Here is a 17981-nt window from a genome sequence, read left to right as displayed (position 1 = left end):
GCAGCACACAAATATGGATAACATTTTTTTGGGACAGTCTTTTTAGTTTGGGAGGCACAAGTAATATACAAACGTGACATTGTTTTGAATCTGAATATATAGCTATCCTAAAACATTAGGAAAAGCCGTTATAATAATTTACAAAAGGCCGACATTGGAGTCATACATTTGTAAGTAACTGCTAATACTTCAGGGGACGTGTAATTTAGTGTAAGACAAAGCAATAAGTTGTGACATTCTACCAAATGTAACCAATGTGAGTGAATTCATACGCTTTAGTAGTGGACACACTGTCATCTGGTTAGATGTATGACAAGAAGAGGCTGCGTTTTAGCTTCAGCAGTAAAGACCACAATTGACTTAACAGGAAGTGAACATTTATCTTCAAAATGAAAATAGCAACATGTTGGTATTTAAACTGGTGTTGCAGAGGGAGAGAGCTTCCAGTGTCTCTGTAGCTCACCATTCGTCTCTGCTTCAGGGCAGAAGCTAAAGGCTACATCAGATTTCACAGGCAGTGTTTGTTGAAGGTGATTCCATTAGAATTTCGCTGTGGGCATTTCTGCTCCTCTGATTTTAAAATTTTGTTTTCAAGCATTTTTTTTTTCTGTTATTTGATAGAGTTCAAAAAGGATGCAAAAAGAAATAGCTGAGGAGTAGGTATCAAGCATAAGAGGGGGAAGAAAAAACAAGGTTTAGCTTTCTTCTTTTTCCAATTACAAACTGAATGAAGTTTTTCCATGTACAGAAACACATCCTCCATTCTCTTCCATCAGGTCCTCCATCTGCTCCAGAGAACCCTATCTCCTCTGTGAACGAGACCTGCGTCACCTTGGAGTGGTCGCCGCCACGTGACACAGGAGGCAGAGGGGACATTACCTACAGCCTCCACTGCAAAAAGTGCTCCGGTGAAGGCAAAAAGTGCGCACCGTGCGGCAGCAGCGTCCATTTTGTCCCGAGACAGTTCGGGCTCTCGTCAGCCAGCGTGCTGATCACTGACCTCCAGCCGGATTCTAACTACACTTTTACGATCGAGAGCCAGAACGGAGTTTCAGATCTGAGTCCGACCCCCAGAGGCACGGTGGTAATAAATGTTACAACATCCCAGACAGGTGAGAATGTGCACATTTACTGGGGTAATGGTCTTAAACATGACTGTTAATAAAACACAAAAAGCAAAATTTTTTTACCTGAAATCTGTCAGACTGTTATATTTCCTGAGCAAAAAAAGTACGTTTTAATGTGTAAAATGAAGATTCTCTTTTTCTTGTGAACTGACAGTGCCTTTCAAAAGCGTGGATTACATGTAATTGATAAATAAAATATAAATCAAAAAAGCTACAAAGAAGTTCACGGTTTCTCTGGAGGAGCTGCAAAGAGCCAGAACTTTGCAACGATTAGTTGTGCTCTCTTCTAGCTGACCTTAATGAAACAGTGATAAGAAGAAAGACAACTACAAACGTCCCATTTTTAGTTTATGCTGAAAATGAAACTCTGGCACTTTTTGGTGTACATGCTGAATCGGATGTATGGCGCACATCACCCTGAACACAGTGTCCTCATGGTGTCGCTAAAACAAGACATTCCTAGAGGAACACGTTTCAGAAGAATTCACTCTAAATGCCATCAGAAATCTGTGGTAACACTTAAAAGTGCATTTTTGCTGAAGCTCTACCACTAATCTAACTCAACTAGGAGATAAAATTAATCTCTATATGTGCAAAGATAGTGCAGAAAAAATGCTAAGATGTGCACTTTTCGAGGCAAGAGAATGTGGTTCTGCAGTCAAATACAAATTCATGTCTCACCTTCCAAATTTTGATTTGCAAATTTTAAAGTATCAAGGTTTAATTTTTCTGTCCACTTCAAACTTACATTAAACTTTATGTTGGTCTATTACACAGAATCACATTAAAACACATTTAAATTTGAGGTTGCCAAGTGATAAAATATTAAAACGTGTAAAATTATTTAGAATGCTTTTGCAAGGCACTGTACCGTCCAAGAAAAAAAAAAAAAATGTGACAACCTTAATTTGCTGCAATGGGGAATTTCACTGATATCACAAAATGACCCTGACGCGTCCATGCTTACACGTGTAGGCATAATAGTATGTGCATCTGTCATTTGGTGGGACTGAAATTTGTGTAAAAGATAGGTGTTCATGACAAGGTGCTGATGAGTAATACTATACGCGTGGATATGTGTGTAGTGGAAAGTGAAAAGGGGTGGAGGAGGTTGTTAACCACATTACGTGCTGCACATGCTATTCACAGCTATGAGCCCGAGTTTCACACATTTACACAAATACAGGCGCAGGCGAGTAAACCCACACCGTCATCCCACCAGAGCAGGTGTCCCAGTGTGGAAACACTGCACAGGAAATCACACAGTTTTAGTGGTTTCACGTTGATAATGGTTAGATCACATAATGTTCCTATGAGCAGCATAAATGTGCGCTTCATTAAATGCTGCTAACACACGTGTACTGCACATAACACGTCGTGGGCTGTGTGATTACCAAAATGTATGACTGACACACTGCAATATGGCTTTGTGCAATAAAGTGTCGTAGGCATGCTTTCTCTGATGTCTTTGTTTGGCCAAACTAGCTGCTTTTTTGTCCCTCTTTTGTAACCATTTTAACTTATCTTTCTCCTTGCTGCTCATGCTTTCTTCTTGTCGTTTTAGTGAGTGTTGTGTTAAAGGAAAGGCGAAGCAAGGACAGTGTAACATTGGCCTGGCAGGGTCCGGAGAGACCTAATGGGGTAATCGTGGAGTATGAGGTCATCTACTACGAGAAGGTGAGGGAGGCACTGAAAAGCACTGTTCTCTGCTGATAGAGACAAAATAATTTGATTTTTCTGTTATAGAAAAAAAAGTGGTATGATATAAAAATGTCCCCTCTTTCTCTGGAAACTCAAAACATTTGCATCAAAATATTTCTTAAAGATTCTAAAGTAGACGTTTACCAATCAGAGACTTCAAATTGTTATTTTTATGCATGTTTCACCTGCCAATAATAATATTGGGACACCTCCAAAATTTGGTTTAGCATCTTACATTAACATGGTTAAAAATGATATGTGTGTTCCCGAGAAAATGAAGAAAGCTGAAAAGTCCAAAAGCTTGCAAAAATATTCAACTCCTGGATGTTCAGGTTAAGCACTCAAAGGATACAACAGATCAACTTTCCTATAGTCATCGAGGCTATATATTATGCTGAGGGTTTGCTAAAAAACATCACTTTGTTTGCACAGTGTCAGCTTCTTTAGAAATCATTCAAAAGGTTATTGATGCCATATATCCATCCATTCTTTATTTACACCTGCGTATCCTTGGTGACTATCACCAGGTCAACGGTCATTTACAGACCAACACAGAGACACGAAGGACACACACACACACACACACGCACACACACACGCACACATTCACTCCTCAGGGCAACTTAAAATAGAACAATTAACAGCTTATTTGTTTTTTGATTGTGGAGGCAAGCCATGACTCGGGATTCATCTCAAGGCAGTGCTACTTTGTGTAGTCATTTTACTTTAGATCAAAACAAAAGCACAGAATAAAAATCCTTTAATATCTGCTATCTGTTTTTATTGTTGCTGTGAAATCTGAAAATGTTTTTGCAGTTTTGCCTTTTATCAAAAGAAAAAAAAACTCAAGTGCAACAAGTTAATATAAGTAGATTTTTAGAAAGAGTCTCTGGTTTGGTTAGCCTGATTTCAGCCAGCTGACCAAAAGTGTGCAGCAGCAGCTCAGGGAGGAGTGCCAAATTGCTGTATGCTCTGAGAAATTGGTGGCTGCTTCCGCACCTTTGGTGGCAACTCATTAAAATGATTTTTTTCTCAAATTTTTCATATGTGCACATAAATTTATCAACTTTTTATACAGTGGTTCTTAAAAAAGGTTACACCAGAAGATTTGAATTATCTTAGCATATGTAGACATTAAATGTGGTTGGGGATCTTATTAACGCTAGAAGACGTCTTGACAATAACAGGTAGCATGCAAGTAATCTAAATTTGTTCATTGTTTCTATTTTTTTTCTAAATTAACTATTTCAAAATGACTGCAGCAGGCCTTTTTCAGATTTAATACAGTATGTTCATTCCTGTTTTCCTTGTGCTCCTCCTACATGTTGGCAGGATGTGGGTTTAGCCTAAGGCCACGTCTCTAATGACTTTTTCATCACAAACATCCTGCTATCGCTCTGGTTCCTCTACCTTTTTTTTTTTTTTTTTCATATCCCCTCCACTGCTCACATCAAGTTAATTAACCACACATCTGTCCAACAAACCTTGTAAAACATAGCCAAGGTGATGAAATTAGACCTGTGTGTCTGCGTGTGGTGGCATGTATTAGCAGTAAAATCATGTTAATCCGTATTGTAGAAGGTCTTCCATTAGGTGTAGTATCAGCCTCTCAGCAGGGAATCAGCTTACTGGCGGACAAACTTGTTTTCTCATCATCCCTCTGCATACACACACACACACACGCATGCACGCCCCCACACACATCTAAGTGTGTGTGCACACACCTGAAAGGTAATCAAGGCACAAAGTGAAATAGTTTTAGTAACCAAATATTGCCCCAGAGTTAAGAGAAGATAAGATTTGGGATTTGACAGATGCTCAAATATAAATGTGGCCAAATGGACCAGTGCTGAAAATGATGTGAAGTGCATTAGATTCCGAGAGACTGCTAAATTCAACAATTTAAGATCTTCTATTAGATTTAAACATTTTTTTTTATTCTGCCTCTCTTGATATCACAGCCCAGAGCTCCAGATCAAAACCGTTTTCATTTTTATGTCTTCCTTGTTTTGAGTATTTATTTTATTTCCTGTTGTTTAATGCTCCTCTCCAGAACCAGCGGGAACAGAACTACACGGTTTTAAAGACTCGATCCAACATGATGACAGTGGACGGCCTGAAGCCTGGGACCACCTACGTGTTCAGAGTCAGGGCTCGAACTGATGGGGGCTACGGGACGTACGGTGGGGAGATTGAATTGGAAACCAGCCATGAGGGTAAAAAAAAAAAATTGCATTTCATTTTTATTGATTTTTTTTGTTTTAGATGTTTTGTCTTTTTCGTTTTCCTTCCATCGTCCTTTCTGCTCAAAACTCAGTTTTTTCTATGATTTTGGGGCAGCAACTTCCAATTGTACCTACATTCATAATAATCTAGTTCTTCAAACTGAATTCCCAATAATATTAAAACCTTTGATCCATAAGGAACAATAAAAGAAGAACAAAAAAGAGGCTGTGCCACATGTAGCTTTTCTGGATCTCCTTACAGAAATTAAAAATTTGTGCTTTTCTGTAATTTTTCTGACATGTACAATCAGGCTACTTTTTTTTTTACTGTTTAAGGTCACTTAGGATTGCCAAACATATTTATATCTATTTATATTTCTTAAAGCAGACAGCACCGGCAGAAAATGATTCACTCCTTTCCAGACACACTCCACTTTACGGTGAAGTCTGACATGATGTTTTGATATTGCGAGAGCTCATGCCACAAGATATTTACACATGTATGCTGCCATGATGATTATCAGATGAGTCATTCCTTCCAATTCACTAAATGAATTCACTTTGTGGTTTTAAAGTTCCCTGCTTTTCACCCCAGTTCCTTCCTCGGTTTGGCTGTTAGGCAGAGGCGCCCTGGCAGTCTCACATGTTGTCGTGCACGCATTTGAGTCAGTGGCTTCAAAGTGTGCTGAAATACTTTCTCCGGTTAAAAAAAAAAAAAAAAAGACAAATCAATCTGACAAGAAAAGGAAATATGTGAATAGGGGATTGGATTGGAGATCTTAATTCAAACAGACTTTTGGAGCAAAGTGAAAGGAGAGAATAGGTTTACTCCAACTAAAGTCAGGACGAATTCAGAGAACAAGGATTTAGGTATCTTTTAATATACAACCCCTCCTATCACAGAGCTGGCTGTTCTAAGCCCTGTTATTTCAGACCAGATAAGCCTCATACTATGCATACAATGTGGAATCCCTATGATATAGTTGTCAAACTCCCTGTCACGTATCCATTTCGCCACCTTTAATATTGCTTCATCATGAGCTCTTTGGGTTTTTTTTTTTACTCCCTTTAATGTGGCTTTCAAAGCGATCATTGATTCCTAGACAGGCAGGGAGAGTGGAGTGAATCAGTAAATGTGTAGCGCTTCAAAGTACATTGACTGTGCAGCACAGAAAAGGCATGCTTTAGCCTATAAATCATTCAGTTGTCAATAAAAGTATTTCAGAGCCTTATTTCTTTTCTGGCACTCCAACAACTATCATTAATTTGATGCCTCAACATGCTGCACGGGTCTTTGTGTTCTACAGGTTCACATCAAAGTAAGGCATCGTAAAATGTAAATTGACTGATCTTGTACCAATCACGTGCAGTTATCTAATTAGATCAGCTGCATTGATCATCACAGAACGATGCGTGTACATGTGAGCCTCCGACTGTAGCAGGAGATCAATACCTGGATTATTATGACTTCTCAAGACGCCCAGCCGTATTATGCATATGTGCGCCACACACACTTGCAGACGTGGATGTCTGCTCATGCTCAGCTAAGCCAGATAAATGGGGGTATTTGTTTTGAGTAATGGCTCGATTGGTGTGGCGTAAAAATCGATGCGTCTTTGCAGAAAGTTCTTGGCGTTAGCCTTGTTATGTACAATGTTAACATATCCATTTGGACAGCGCGGCCGAGTAGGAATGGCTTTCATGTCTCCTCTTGTACCCTCACAGGCGATACAGAGAGGGAGAAAGCTTTTCATCAAGAGCCTTACTTACTATTCCATCCACCTTCCTTTCCTCTGTTGTGCCTCTGTTTGCTGCTCTCTCTTTCTCTCTCTCCCTTCTGCCTCTGTCTTTTATGTCTTTTCTAATACTATAATTTTTCATGCTCTCTCTTTCCCTCGCCAAAACCGTGGTATCATTTTCTGTCTTTTCACTCCTAGCCTGACTTAATCTCACCTTACCTCCAACAGAAAATGCCGTGGGCTTCATTCGTTTCTCGCCAAGACCTGCTTTAATAAACTTTTATAACGTTCACTTCCCCCCCCCTGGTTTTGCAGACGTCTTGGCCATTGGGGACCCAAACCAGTCCACCATTCTGGTTGTGTCCATTGCAGGAGGGATTGTTCTCCTCATCTTCTTGGTGACCTGCTTCGTTGTTAGTGGAAGGTAAGGGAAAGACATGGCCACCCAGAAACCCCAAATTTTATATGAAAGTACAATTTAACAGTAGAGCAAGTAAAATGAGACACATGTAATGTTTATTCATTCTGTTTTATAGAACTAAAATCTGAAAAGTGTGGAGCTGCTTTGTATTTGATCCCTGTGAGATACATTTTAGAACCACCTTTCGCTGCGATTACAGCAGCAAATCTCTTGATTTATGTCTTTAACTGTTTTGTACATTAATTTTCTTTTTACTTTAAGTAGTTTTTACGCCACAGATTTGCAATTGCAATGGGATTCAGCTCTGAACTTTGACAATGCCACACGAACACATGAATATGCCTTGATCTCAGCAATTGCATTGTAGCATTTGCTGTATATTTAAGGTATTTGCCATGTTTCAAGTGTTTTACAGTCTCTGACTGGTTTACGTCCAATATTTTCCTGTTTAGCTTCATTGCTCACACTGACACATCATGATACTGCCAAACAAAATCATGAAGACTGAGAATCACCAAACAGGTCACGGATTGAATAGTGGAGAAGTTAAAGCATGTTTCGAGCGCTGTTTGGTCCACCATTTGAAACTGGGAACATTAAGGGACAATTACAGAGACATTCTGCTGAAAGGACAATTGTTAGTCATGAACTCCACGAATCTGGTTTTCAAAGAAAAGTGGCAAGAAGAAAGGCATTGTAAAAAGAAAGCCATAAAAAACTACTGTTTGTAGTTTGCTAAAACCCTTGAAGAGAACGCATCAAATGTGAAATGGGGTGTTGTAGTGGTAGATCAAGATTCTATTTATTTATTTATTTTTTTTACTTGCATGCAAATTGCTGTGTGGGAGAAAACTTGCACTGCATATAACCCTGAACAAACCATCCCCACAGTAAAACAAAATTAAGAGAATGGTGACATCAGCACCGACTTCTTTTCACTAAATACATTGCTGCTTTAATTTAACTGTAAAGTATTGAGTATTACTTCAGCTTCGTAATAATGGACTATTGTTTGTTGGCATGGCAAATAAAATCCAAACTAATTGCGTGACTCAATATAGAAATGTTCAAGAGGAGTGAATAGGTTTGTGACATATTTTCACAGGAAGCTTTTCGAGGATCACTTCATTTTACTGCTAAGAGCAGTCATATGCCATGCTTGGCATTCTAAAGCTGCATTTGCCTATTTATAATCTGATTTTCCCTCATAGGCCTATCCCTCTCAACATCAGTCTGTGGAGAGATTACACATAGGTGTGAAAAAGGAGTGCATCCATCACTGACATTTACCAAAAAGTCTGATTAAAGGTTGGGCTCCGCTGAATGTGACAAGCGTGGACTTTTTTGGTCACTCACTTTGAAGGTTAGACGGTTTGTTAATGCTCTGCCTCAATGGAGGCCAGAGAGGAGAAATAGATGAGACGGAAAGAATGGAGGAGGGACGGGGGAGGGGATAAAAAGAGCTCCGATCTCTAAGAGGTGACATGATGAAAGCATCAGGTGTTGGGTGAAAAAGCTCTTTGGAGAGGAAGTAACAGACCAGAGGGGACCTGTAACCACAACACCTGTAACCAAATGTTTATCCACCTTGCGCTCCGACTAGATTACCCGCATTTCAGGAATGACACACGGGCAAACACGCGCATGCTTATGTACACACGCTAAAAAACATTAGTATTGATTTATGTGATTGCTTATCAGGCTGAGTGCTCTATTCACTATTGACTCGAAGGGATGTAATCAGCAGAGACTGTTCTGGGTGCTGTGGAACACACACGTGTACCCACACAGCACTTAGGGCACGCAAACGGGAGCCCATCAACATGTTTTTAATCAAACAGGGATTACAGGGTTGTTCATCCCCCAGCCCCCCTCAAAAAGCAAAAAAAAAAAAACAACAACCTGTGAAACATTTTGTGTTATGAACACATGTGATGACACAGACTCACACTCATCTAATCAGATTTCACAGGCTGGGGAGGTGTTAACTAGGTTTTACGGACAGGTCGATGCCGTACCATCAATTTCAGGCCTTCCTCCTCTTCCTTCTTCTCCGCCCCTCTGTCTCTATCTTCCGTCCGATGAGAGGTTTGGACACTCAGGAGGAAGATGTGATGATGGCTGCTTTCTATTAAAGCACATCTGTCGAAATGTGTGCGCTCACAGGTGGGAGTGTGTGCCTTGTTTGTGACCAGAGTATAAAGATCAAAGCCGAATCGCAAGAGAGCCGACGAGTGCGTGTGAGGGTGTGTGTGCTTAGAGAAATTTGGTCAGGATGGACAGAAGCGAGAGAAAGGGAGAGACACAAGTGGAGAATAAACATATTAGAAAGGTGCTAGGATTGACGGATTGCAGCCGAGGGGGAGGGAGAGGTACATCTGAAGCATAATGGTGCCGCTGGAGAGCCACATTTTCAGATGATGTGAAAGATAGAGAGAAGAAGGTGGAGGCCTGGAGGAAATTGATGGAGGAAAGCGAAGAGCCAGGGGAAAGAAAGCGGAGGTGCAAGGAGCAGAAGATGAAAAGGCAGATTGCGAGTGTGTTTGAAACAGGGAGAGAAAAGGGTAAGGGGAGATGATGGGTGGGCGATTGCGCTGTTAGGTGCAATAGGACTGTCATCCTTGAAGCTGGTAGGAGTTGGGGGTAGAGGGGGAAATATCTAAAACTAATCTCCTCTTGTGTTGTCTATTCCTCCCTGTTTTTCATCTCTTCCCTCTTATCTGTCATTCAAATTCTCTCCACCCTCTCTGACATGTTTCCCCTTCTTCTCTTATTTCGACTCTCCAGCTTTCATTTCCTGTTTTGTTCTTGGAATTTGCATTTGGATGAATCTATCGACAATCGCATGTACTCGCTGTGACCGGCTGAATATGAACAATGATTGGGCTGAAATTGACATTGAGAGGCAGCCAGGTTTTAATTGATTTTCTACTAGGCGTTTGAAAGACCCCCATCTCTTCCAAAATGCCAGCTGTTTAAATAATCATTAAACTGAATAATAGTGCTGAGGGTTTTTTTTTTGTTGTTGTTGTTGTTCTTTTGGAGCAATAATTATGTATTTGAAGGATACAGTTTATTACAAGAAATTCAAAATGCATTCAAATGTGAATTCATTCCAGTAAATAGTTTCAAAGAAGGGACAAAGATTAGACTGGAAGTGATATATTTGAAATGTGTATTTCTCAGAATTTAAAGTCTTCGAAAATCTAATTAATACAGATCCAAATGAAAGTTTGTTTGGAAAAGTGAATGTCATAAATAAAGACAAAATTTAAAAGGGGGTTTTTAGCAAAGAAAGGTTATAGTATGAAATGTTATACACAACCATGTAGAAGACCTCTACCTCCACCAAACACCTTGTGTTTGTGTCAATGGTGTCCATCAAACACCATTGACAAGGAGGATAAGTTTCCTAAAGGTTCAGTGTCCAAGCATTTTAATAAAAGGTTAAGTAGAAAAAACAAGTGGAGTTAACATTAAATACTAAAATAGTGCCACAACACTCACTCCCTACCTGTGCTAAAGAGAAAAGGGTATTTTACTATTGCTCAGTGGCCCCAAATCCTTTTTTAGATTCAAGTAAATTTGCATTTTACTTGGAAATCTTAGTCCCAAGGTCAGAAAGGAAAAGTGGAAAAGAATCCCAACAAATCCATGTTGTTTGAGGAACAGTGTGAGAAATCTCAGGGACACCATATCCAATGCAGACACAATGAAGACTGCCATAAAAGCAATCTGGGTTTCCTCAGCATTGACAAAAGCTGATCACCTCCATGCCACACTGCATTGATGCAGTGATCTGTGCAGGAGGTCCTTATCAAGTAAAACATCTTCATAGTGTGGGCATGGACATGCTTTCAGTGAGTTGACACTTCTGTGTTAAACGTCTTTTTTTATTGAACTTTCATTAGCTGCAAAACACAATTTTCAAGATTTACACCAGAAATATGTCACTCTTTTTGGAAAAAAAATAATTTAAACTTTTTGAATTGATTTACAAAAATAAATACACTTTTTTGACACTGTCATTTCCTGTCCCAGGTTCACCTTCAAACACTTTCACCCTCACTGCGGCCTTCGCTGGCAGCGTACTGAACAACTCTGCCACATAAACAAGCTGATTTGCAGGCGATTCTGTTCTCTCCTGTTCTCATTTAATAAAGTGCTGTTATGCTATTGTTACGGTGGGAGGGAAAACATGAAAAAACACCCAAAGCTACTCAGACGCAGCACGCTGCTGACAAATCACACCAGTTATTGCTGTGTGCATGCCATTATTGCTCAGCTCGGCGAGTCTGCATTTGCAAGCATGTGTGGCTTGCATGTGAAGTTTTGCTCTTTTGTCCTCCTGAGGTTGCCTTGGCAGGCTGGCAGGTGCAAACGATGGGGAGCGACTAGGAAACTGGCACTGCCATGGATTTAGCAGATGGCCTTTCACTCAAGAAGCATTCTCCCCCTTTGGTCTTCACTTTCTCCCACTCCTTGTTGAACATCTTACAGCTTCTGCCTCTGAGCGTCTTTGGCTGTGCGTCTCAGCGTGTACAGGTTCGGGGCGTAGTTTTGTTTGGAATATAATGATCCTGCAGCCGATCAGACATCTCCTTTTCTGATTTGCTGTGGGCTTTGGCCACACGCCAGATTCCTGTGTGTTTTTCTGTCTGCATCTTTTTAATGTGGGAGTTTTGGAGACAAGTCAGCATTAATTTGTTCCGCCTTAACTGAGGCACATTTTTTAAATGTCTTATCTTCTTTTCCCTAAATTCTTTAGCTGAGGGATAGCTTTTATTATTCCACAGGGTCAAGAACTGAAAAGAACTGCAAAGAATAACATCCTTGAACTTTTCCAAAAGTTTTGTTTAATAACAAACTCCAAAAGTATTTCATTGGGATTTTATGTGATGCATCCAAACAGTATAAGGCAAAATTGGGAAGTAGAAGCAAAGGCATAGAGGATTTTTCTTACAAATGAAAATTTGCACATCCAGAAGTTGCAGGACTCAAGTAATGAGTCCTGCAACCGCTCTAGCCACTTCGGGCTCCGGGGTTAGGTTGGGGGGAAACCCTGCTTTCAGCAGGCAATAGAGTCTCGCATACCCCAGCCACAATCCCAGTTATAAAGCACTTTAGACAAACAAATCTGCATTTTTCCTAATTCTTCACATTGCCACAGTTACAATAGCAAACACTGTGGGACGGAGAGAGGGGGTTGGAGGGGGCTGGAGGGGGTTGTCGTGGTCCTCTGTTGCTCATGCCCCAAGAGGTGTGGGGACGACCTGGGGGCCTCTGACGGCAGTATTGGAGTGGCTGGGGTCTGTTGTAGGGTGCTGCTTGCGTAAAGTAATCATTTCTGCCATACACTCTGACCACCCACACACACAGATTCACAGGCACTGACACGCATATAATCCAAATGGCTGAAGGTCAGGTTACTGTTTCATCAATGTGGCCTGCCCACTTTAATGCAGGATGCAGTCTTGGTTTAGTAAAGTAAATTATGCAATTAGAATATCGTCTTCATGCCTTTGTAGAAAAAGTCTGGCAACCATCTTCTATATGGTATGCCTGAAATGCCAAAGAGAGGATGATAAAAAAGAAGCTTCAGTGGAGAGTCTAAACATGGCATCTAAACATGGCATTCTCCCCTGCTGTACTACATAAAAATACATCAAAGTTGTAGTTGCAGGCCACTGTATCTATTATATAAAAACGTACTGAGATGTACTTTCATTGGAGAACATGAAAACGGTTGAGGGAAAAACATACAGAGCAAAGTAAGTCGTCAAAAGGCTGATTATAATAATGTCAGACTTCTCAGTCTCTCTAATAGAGAATGTCAACTACTCTAGTTTCTTTACACATTAACAAGTCTTGTTCACGAGATTGCGTGTTTGCGTGTCTAAGCTCTTTTACCTCAGCAGCAGCTGCCATACAGCCCAGGGTTATTCTTAAAAAACTTCATGATACAAACAAGGAAAGGCAGACTGAAAAGGGGGAAGCTTGCTAATGAAAACATGCCTTTAAGAAGAGAGAGAGAAACAAAAAGAGAGAGAGAAAGTGAGACATAAAGAGAGAGATATTCGTTAGGAGGTGAAAGTAAAGATTTACCAATATATTTTGTTCCCTCTAGGTGGTGTTTGCTTGATAATAGCACTAATAATGACTTGGCAGCTAAAAAGATCCCATGTTTACAAATTCAGAAACAAAACAGGCCAGTGTTTGGAGTTGTGTGTGTGTGTGTATGTGCACATTTACTTAATGACCGCAAGGTGCGTGTAATGTCATTAGCCAGATTTTGTGTGTGCTTGCTTGAACGATGGTGTTTTCAATTAATGCGGCTAAGCTGCAGGGTGTAGCTAAATACAGCTTTGTCTGCAGAATGTCTTGAAAGTAGCTAAGGAACAGCGCAATAATAGCAGGTGCAGAACTTTTTCTCCACACATGCTCTATGCAAATGAGCAGCTGCTGCAGAAAAATGGATCAAATGTCCGGCAAACGTCACTGACAAAAATGAAAGTAATTTGTCTGCTTCTTGTAAACGCATTCAGAGAGACACGCCAACGAGCGCAGATGGACTTGTTACTTGACCTAATCAAGATGTGTGGGTGTAGTAGCGCTAGCATCATTAGGTAAATTAGTTTCACACAGGTTCCCATGCACAGATCAAATATAAAGATACACTTCAGTTAATGATACAGATCACATGCTCCTCCCTAGCTTCCTTCTGTCTTCTGCCATTTGACCTTTCAACCAGGTTGTTAAAACTTCTACTACGTTACACCAATTACCGCAACGTAGCTCCTTTCCCTGGCCCCAGTCCTCTTCCTCCTTTCTTAGCTTTACCACTCTCTTTAATGAGCGGCTTCCAAATGAAATGTTTCTAAACAGGGTGTTAATGAAACATGGACAGATTTATTAGTCATAAGTCTCCAGCTAATCATTTCCCCTTCCTGATAATTAGGCTGAGCTGAGTAAATCTTTTTACACTGTGGTCAGAGAGTGCTGAACTGGAGCCAGGATGGCGATGGAGAAGGCCGGGAAAAGAAAGCTCACTCACTTCTGATCGGCTCGCTTACATCAGCCTGACTTTTTGTCACTTTTCCATTCTTTTTTTCTCATGCGTAATTCTCCTCTGCTTCCACGTTCGGCCTTTTAGCACCCGAGCAGCAAACGCGCTTAGTTTTTTCAGGTGATGAAGGAGGCTTAATTTTGCCGTGGAATTATGAGAGTGTATTAAAGCCATTGATTTCATTCCTTGTAATTATTTTTGATTCAATGGCTTGATATTAAATGGAATAACCATTTTCATGAGTAATGATGAGAGCAGATACCCCCAGCAGGGCGCAGGCTTGTTTGTGTGAGAGAGAGCGAGGCGAGAGCGATGGAGAAAGTAGGGTAGATGTGTCAGTTTATTGTGTCGTACTAGAGGGGTGACTAATGATTAACTGATTTCATTTTTTTTTCCAGTTATTTTGATTAGCAGCAAGAAAATAACGTAGACAGACAGGAAATAAGAGGGGGGCAGATTTTTAGAGGTGGGGAGGAAAGGAGGAGGTGAGGGCAGAAAGTGGAAAAGAGGATAACAAAGGAGTTCTGATTTTAATAATCACAGGATTTGCCAGCCAACACAAGTCAGAGCTGGGGCGTGTTGTGACTGTCAGGTTAAACAAGAGACAAGTTGAGAGGAAAGCTAAATCAGCCTCAGAGCCCGAGGTCAACTGATGTTTAAATGAAAATGCAAGCAAAAGAGAAAAACAACCAGCGTTATCTCTTGTGCTTCTTTAGCCATGCAGACTAAAAAATGAAATATATTAAACTTTTTTTTTTATCAAATTCAATTTTCTACTTTAAATTGGCAGCAGGTTTCTGCTCTCTTTAGTTAAAATATTTAATACAAATACCATAGAGTTCCTGCCAAAGGTGTTCAGATGCAATATACTATTTCATACTACAACCACAAACCTCAGTGTGTTTTTTGGGGGTTTTAAGGAGCCAACATAAACTCTATTCTCAATTAGACTTAGGTTTGGACTTTAACTAGGCCATTCCTGCACACAAATATGCGCAAGCAGTCTATTGTAGCTCTATGTTTTGTTTTGGTTTTTTTCCCAAGTAGCTTGCCACCATCAGTGTTTGAATGTATGTGAATGGGTGAAAAACTGAATGTAGTGCAAAGCTCATTGGGGTCTTCTGGACTTGATAAAGCGCTTTGTAAGTACAGACCATGTTAGGGTGGTGAGTTCTGGGAAATTTGCAGCACACAAAATGGCAGAAGGTTAATTTATACAGATCTGATGAAACGATAATGTCAGATGACAGATTAGATGTGTTTCTACTGAAATAACATCATGTAAAGATTGAATGTCCACTAGCTTCCTTGTAAAGGTGACTGGTTGCACAAAGTTTTATTGAAGAGTATCAAAGTCAAGGGAGTGTAATCCAAATGTGCACCACACTTTTCACATTGTATGCCTACACTGTCTATAATTTCCATTCACTTCACAATTATTGGATACTTTGTGTTGATCCATCATATAAAATCCCAGAAAAATATCCTGATGTTTGTAATAAAATTGGTTTGAGGTGTGTGAAGACGTTTGTATGGCTGTGCAGCTGATTTAACAGCACAATCTTTATCTTATGAGAAAATACACCTCAAGCTCTATACTGTCTTAATGTTTCACATATGTAAGAGCTGACACCATTGCTGGACCTTCATGGAGCTATCACTTGACAACAGAAACGGAAGTTCGTTATCTACTCCGTGTTCACGAGGTTGACCTCACTGGGTCAAGATTTCTTCCCAGTGTCAAGTTAACTGAATAATCTCAATTGTGCTGTTGAGTAAGTCTGGTGCTCGTCTTATGATGGACTGGCAAACTGCCTGGGTTGTTTTCATGATTTCTGGGTAGTGCTCACTGGGACGAGATCCAGCAGCTTCCTGTTATCTTAAGCTGGAGTAAGTGGGTAGGAACATGGACTGAGAGATGCAGTTTTATGAGGTGGAGTTAATGAAGGTGTGATTTTAAATGCTTGTTCAGTGGCTTGTTTCACCCTCCACAGTTTCATGCAACAGTGACTGTAAAGGCACTGTACCTTCAATGCTCTAGAAATGTAATAGTGTCCTTCACTTTTTGTCCCTAAACATTGAAATATTTTTACTTGAAAGTCTCCCAGAAAGTAGAGCAAACTTGTAAAGAGAAAGGAAAATGGTTTGTCTTTTTTGTAATTTTACAAAGTCAAATAAAAAAATGTATGTTCATTTGTATTCATCCCTTTTACTCTGATACCTCCAAATAAAATCCACTTCAACAACTTGCCATCAGTTGTCACCTGTTTATATGAAAGCCCAAGAGGTTTGTTAGGAAATATTAGAGAATAAACAGCATAATGAAAAACCAAGGATCATGGATAAAGTTATGAAACAGTATCAAAAGCTTTAAACATAAAGCAACAGAGTTTTGTTCAACCCACTAAATGACAATTTGTTGTAGTGAATGTTTATTAAATATCAGAACGAGGAGACTTACTAAAATGCCAGGAGGGGAAACGAGCGCAGAGCAGGTCACAGGGAAGAAATAAGGTAGGCGACATTAGGAGAGAGAGGGGGTTAGTACAGGGAATCCTGTTTACTGGATGAGAAACAGATGACTGATTGGAAATGGTTGCATGTGTGAAATAAGAGTAGGGAGCAAACAGGCAGGCTCACGGTTGTTCTCTGCTAATAAACTTTAATGGAAGCTGAGGAGGAAGTATACACGGAATGGAAAGAGCTTCACACTAATACACTCAAAAATACACCAAGAATACAAAAAACAAAACTAAGGATGAATGAACAAACTACTGAGGCAAGCTGAAATAAATCAACAAGGAAATATTCAATGTACTGTCAGACAAAAACCAAAGCAAATCATGACAAGTATGGTACAACTGCAAAGTAAACAAGCCCTGCGGTGACTAAAATGTGGTCTGGGAGTCATTTGTGTCCCCTGCACTTATTTCATAATTGTGGTTAATACAATTATCAAATAATTGTATTATAAATAATTGGGACTTTTTATTTTTAACGTCCCAGTCAAAGTCCAGACTAGATTCAAATCCAACCAGATTTGAGAAATTGATAATGTATGTTTTTTATTCTTTCCTTCCACTCTAACTGAGCCTAACAAAAATAGCAAATAGCTGCAACAAAAGATTGTCAGCAGGGCCCAATATAAGTGATCCCACTTTACAGTCAATCATTCAGCACCCCAAGCTGGTGCGTCACATGAACACATAATAAAATTTAGAGAGGTTTGTTGTTATATTGAGACAAAATGTTAAACAGTTTCAAGAACATAAATGGCTTTTAAAAAAACACAGTAGATGCAGAAAAAGTGTTCTGTTTCTTAGAGAGGCAATTCTTTACCATACTTTTTCTTCCCTCTCATTTATTCTTCCTCTTTTCGTTTTCCCTTTCCACGGCTGAGTTATGTACTGATTATGTTGTACTTGCCCTCTGTCCTTGTTAATACTCGATTTACACAGCTCGTATTTGACTTCTACATCCTTCTTTGTCTCACCCGTCCCTATTAAGATTTAACATCCCTGGTTTGTTTCTCTTCCTACTGTGCCATATTCCCTCTCGCACTTTCCCCCCCCTCTTCCTTTAAACTTGCAGCTCTTGTTGTCGCAGCACAAACACCGTTAAGCCTCACTTTCTGCCTGCATCTCTTATGGTATCCTTGGAGTTTCTATTCCTTTAGTTGCCTCTCCACCTCTCCTTGCTCCT

The 17981-nt window shown here is 40.0% G+C and overlaps 1 protein-coding gene across 6 annotated transcripts in view; it reads left to right on the top strand.

Annotated features, from left to right (window-relative positions):
- epha4b (eph receptor A4b) overlaps positions 1-17981 on the top strand; it is a 104013-nt gene that overhangs the window by 57739 nt on the left and 28293 nt on the right. For all 6 annotated transcript variants that reach the window (XR_006372343.1, XM_044134202.1, XM_044134203.1 and 3 more), the window contains exons 7-10: positions 777-1112; positions 2692-2804; positions 4882-5044; positions 7108-7216. Coding sequence is in view for 5 of the 6 variants with exons in the window: in XM_044134202.1 (XP_043990137.1) it covers positions 777-1112; positions 2692-2804; positions 4882-5044; positions 7108-7216 (721 nt within the window). In the remaining variant the exon portion in view is untranslated. The remainder of the gene's footprint in view (positions 1-776; positions 1113-2691; positions 2805-4881; positions 5045-7107; positions 7217-17981) is intronic.

Source organism: Gambusia affinis, linkage group LG12, assembly GCF_019740435.1.
Source record: "Gambusia affinis linkage group LG12, SWU_Gaff_1.0, whole genome shotgun sequence".
Classification (NCBI taxonomy): Eukaryota; Metazoa; Chordata; class Actinopteri; order Cyprinodontiformes; family Poeciliidae; genus Gambusia; species Gambusia affinis.
The sequence above is the reverse complement of the archived record's forward strand: the minus strand, read 5'-3'. Positions and strand labels throughout refer to the sequence as shown.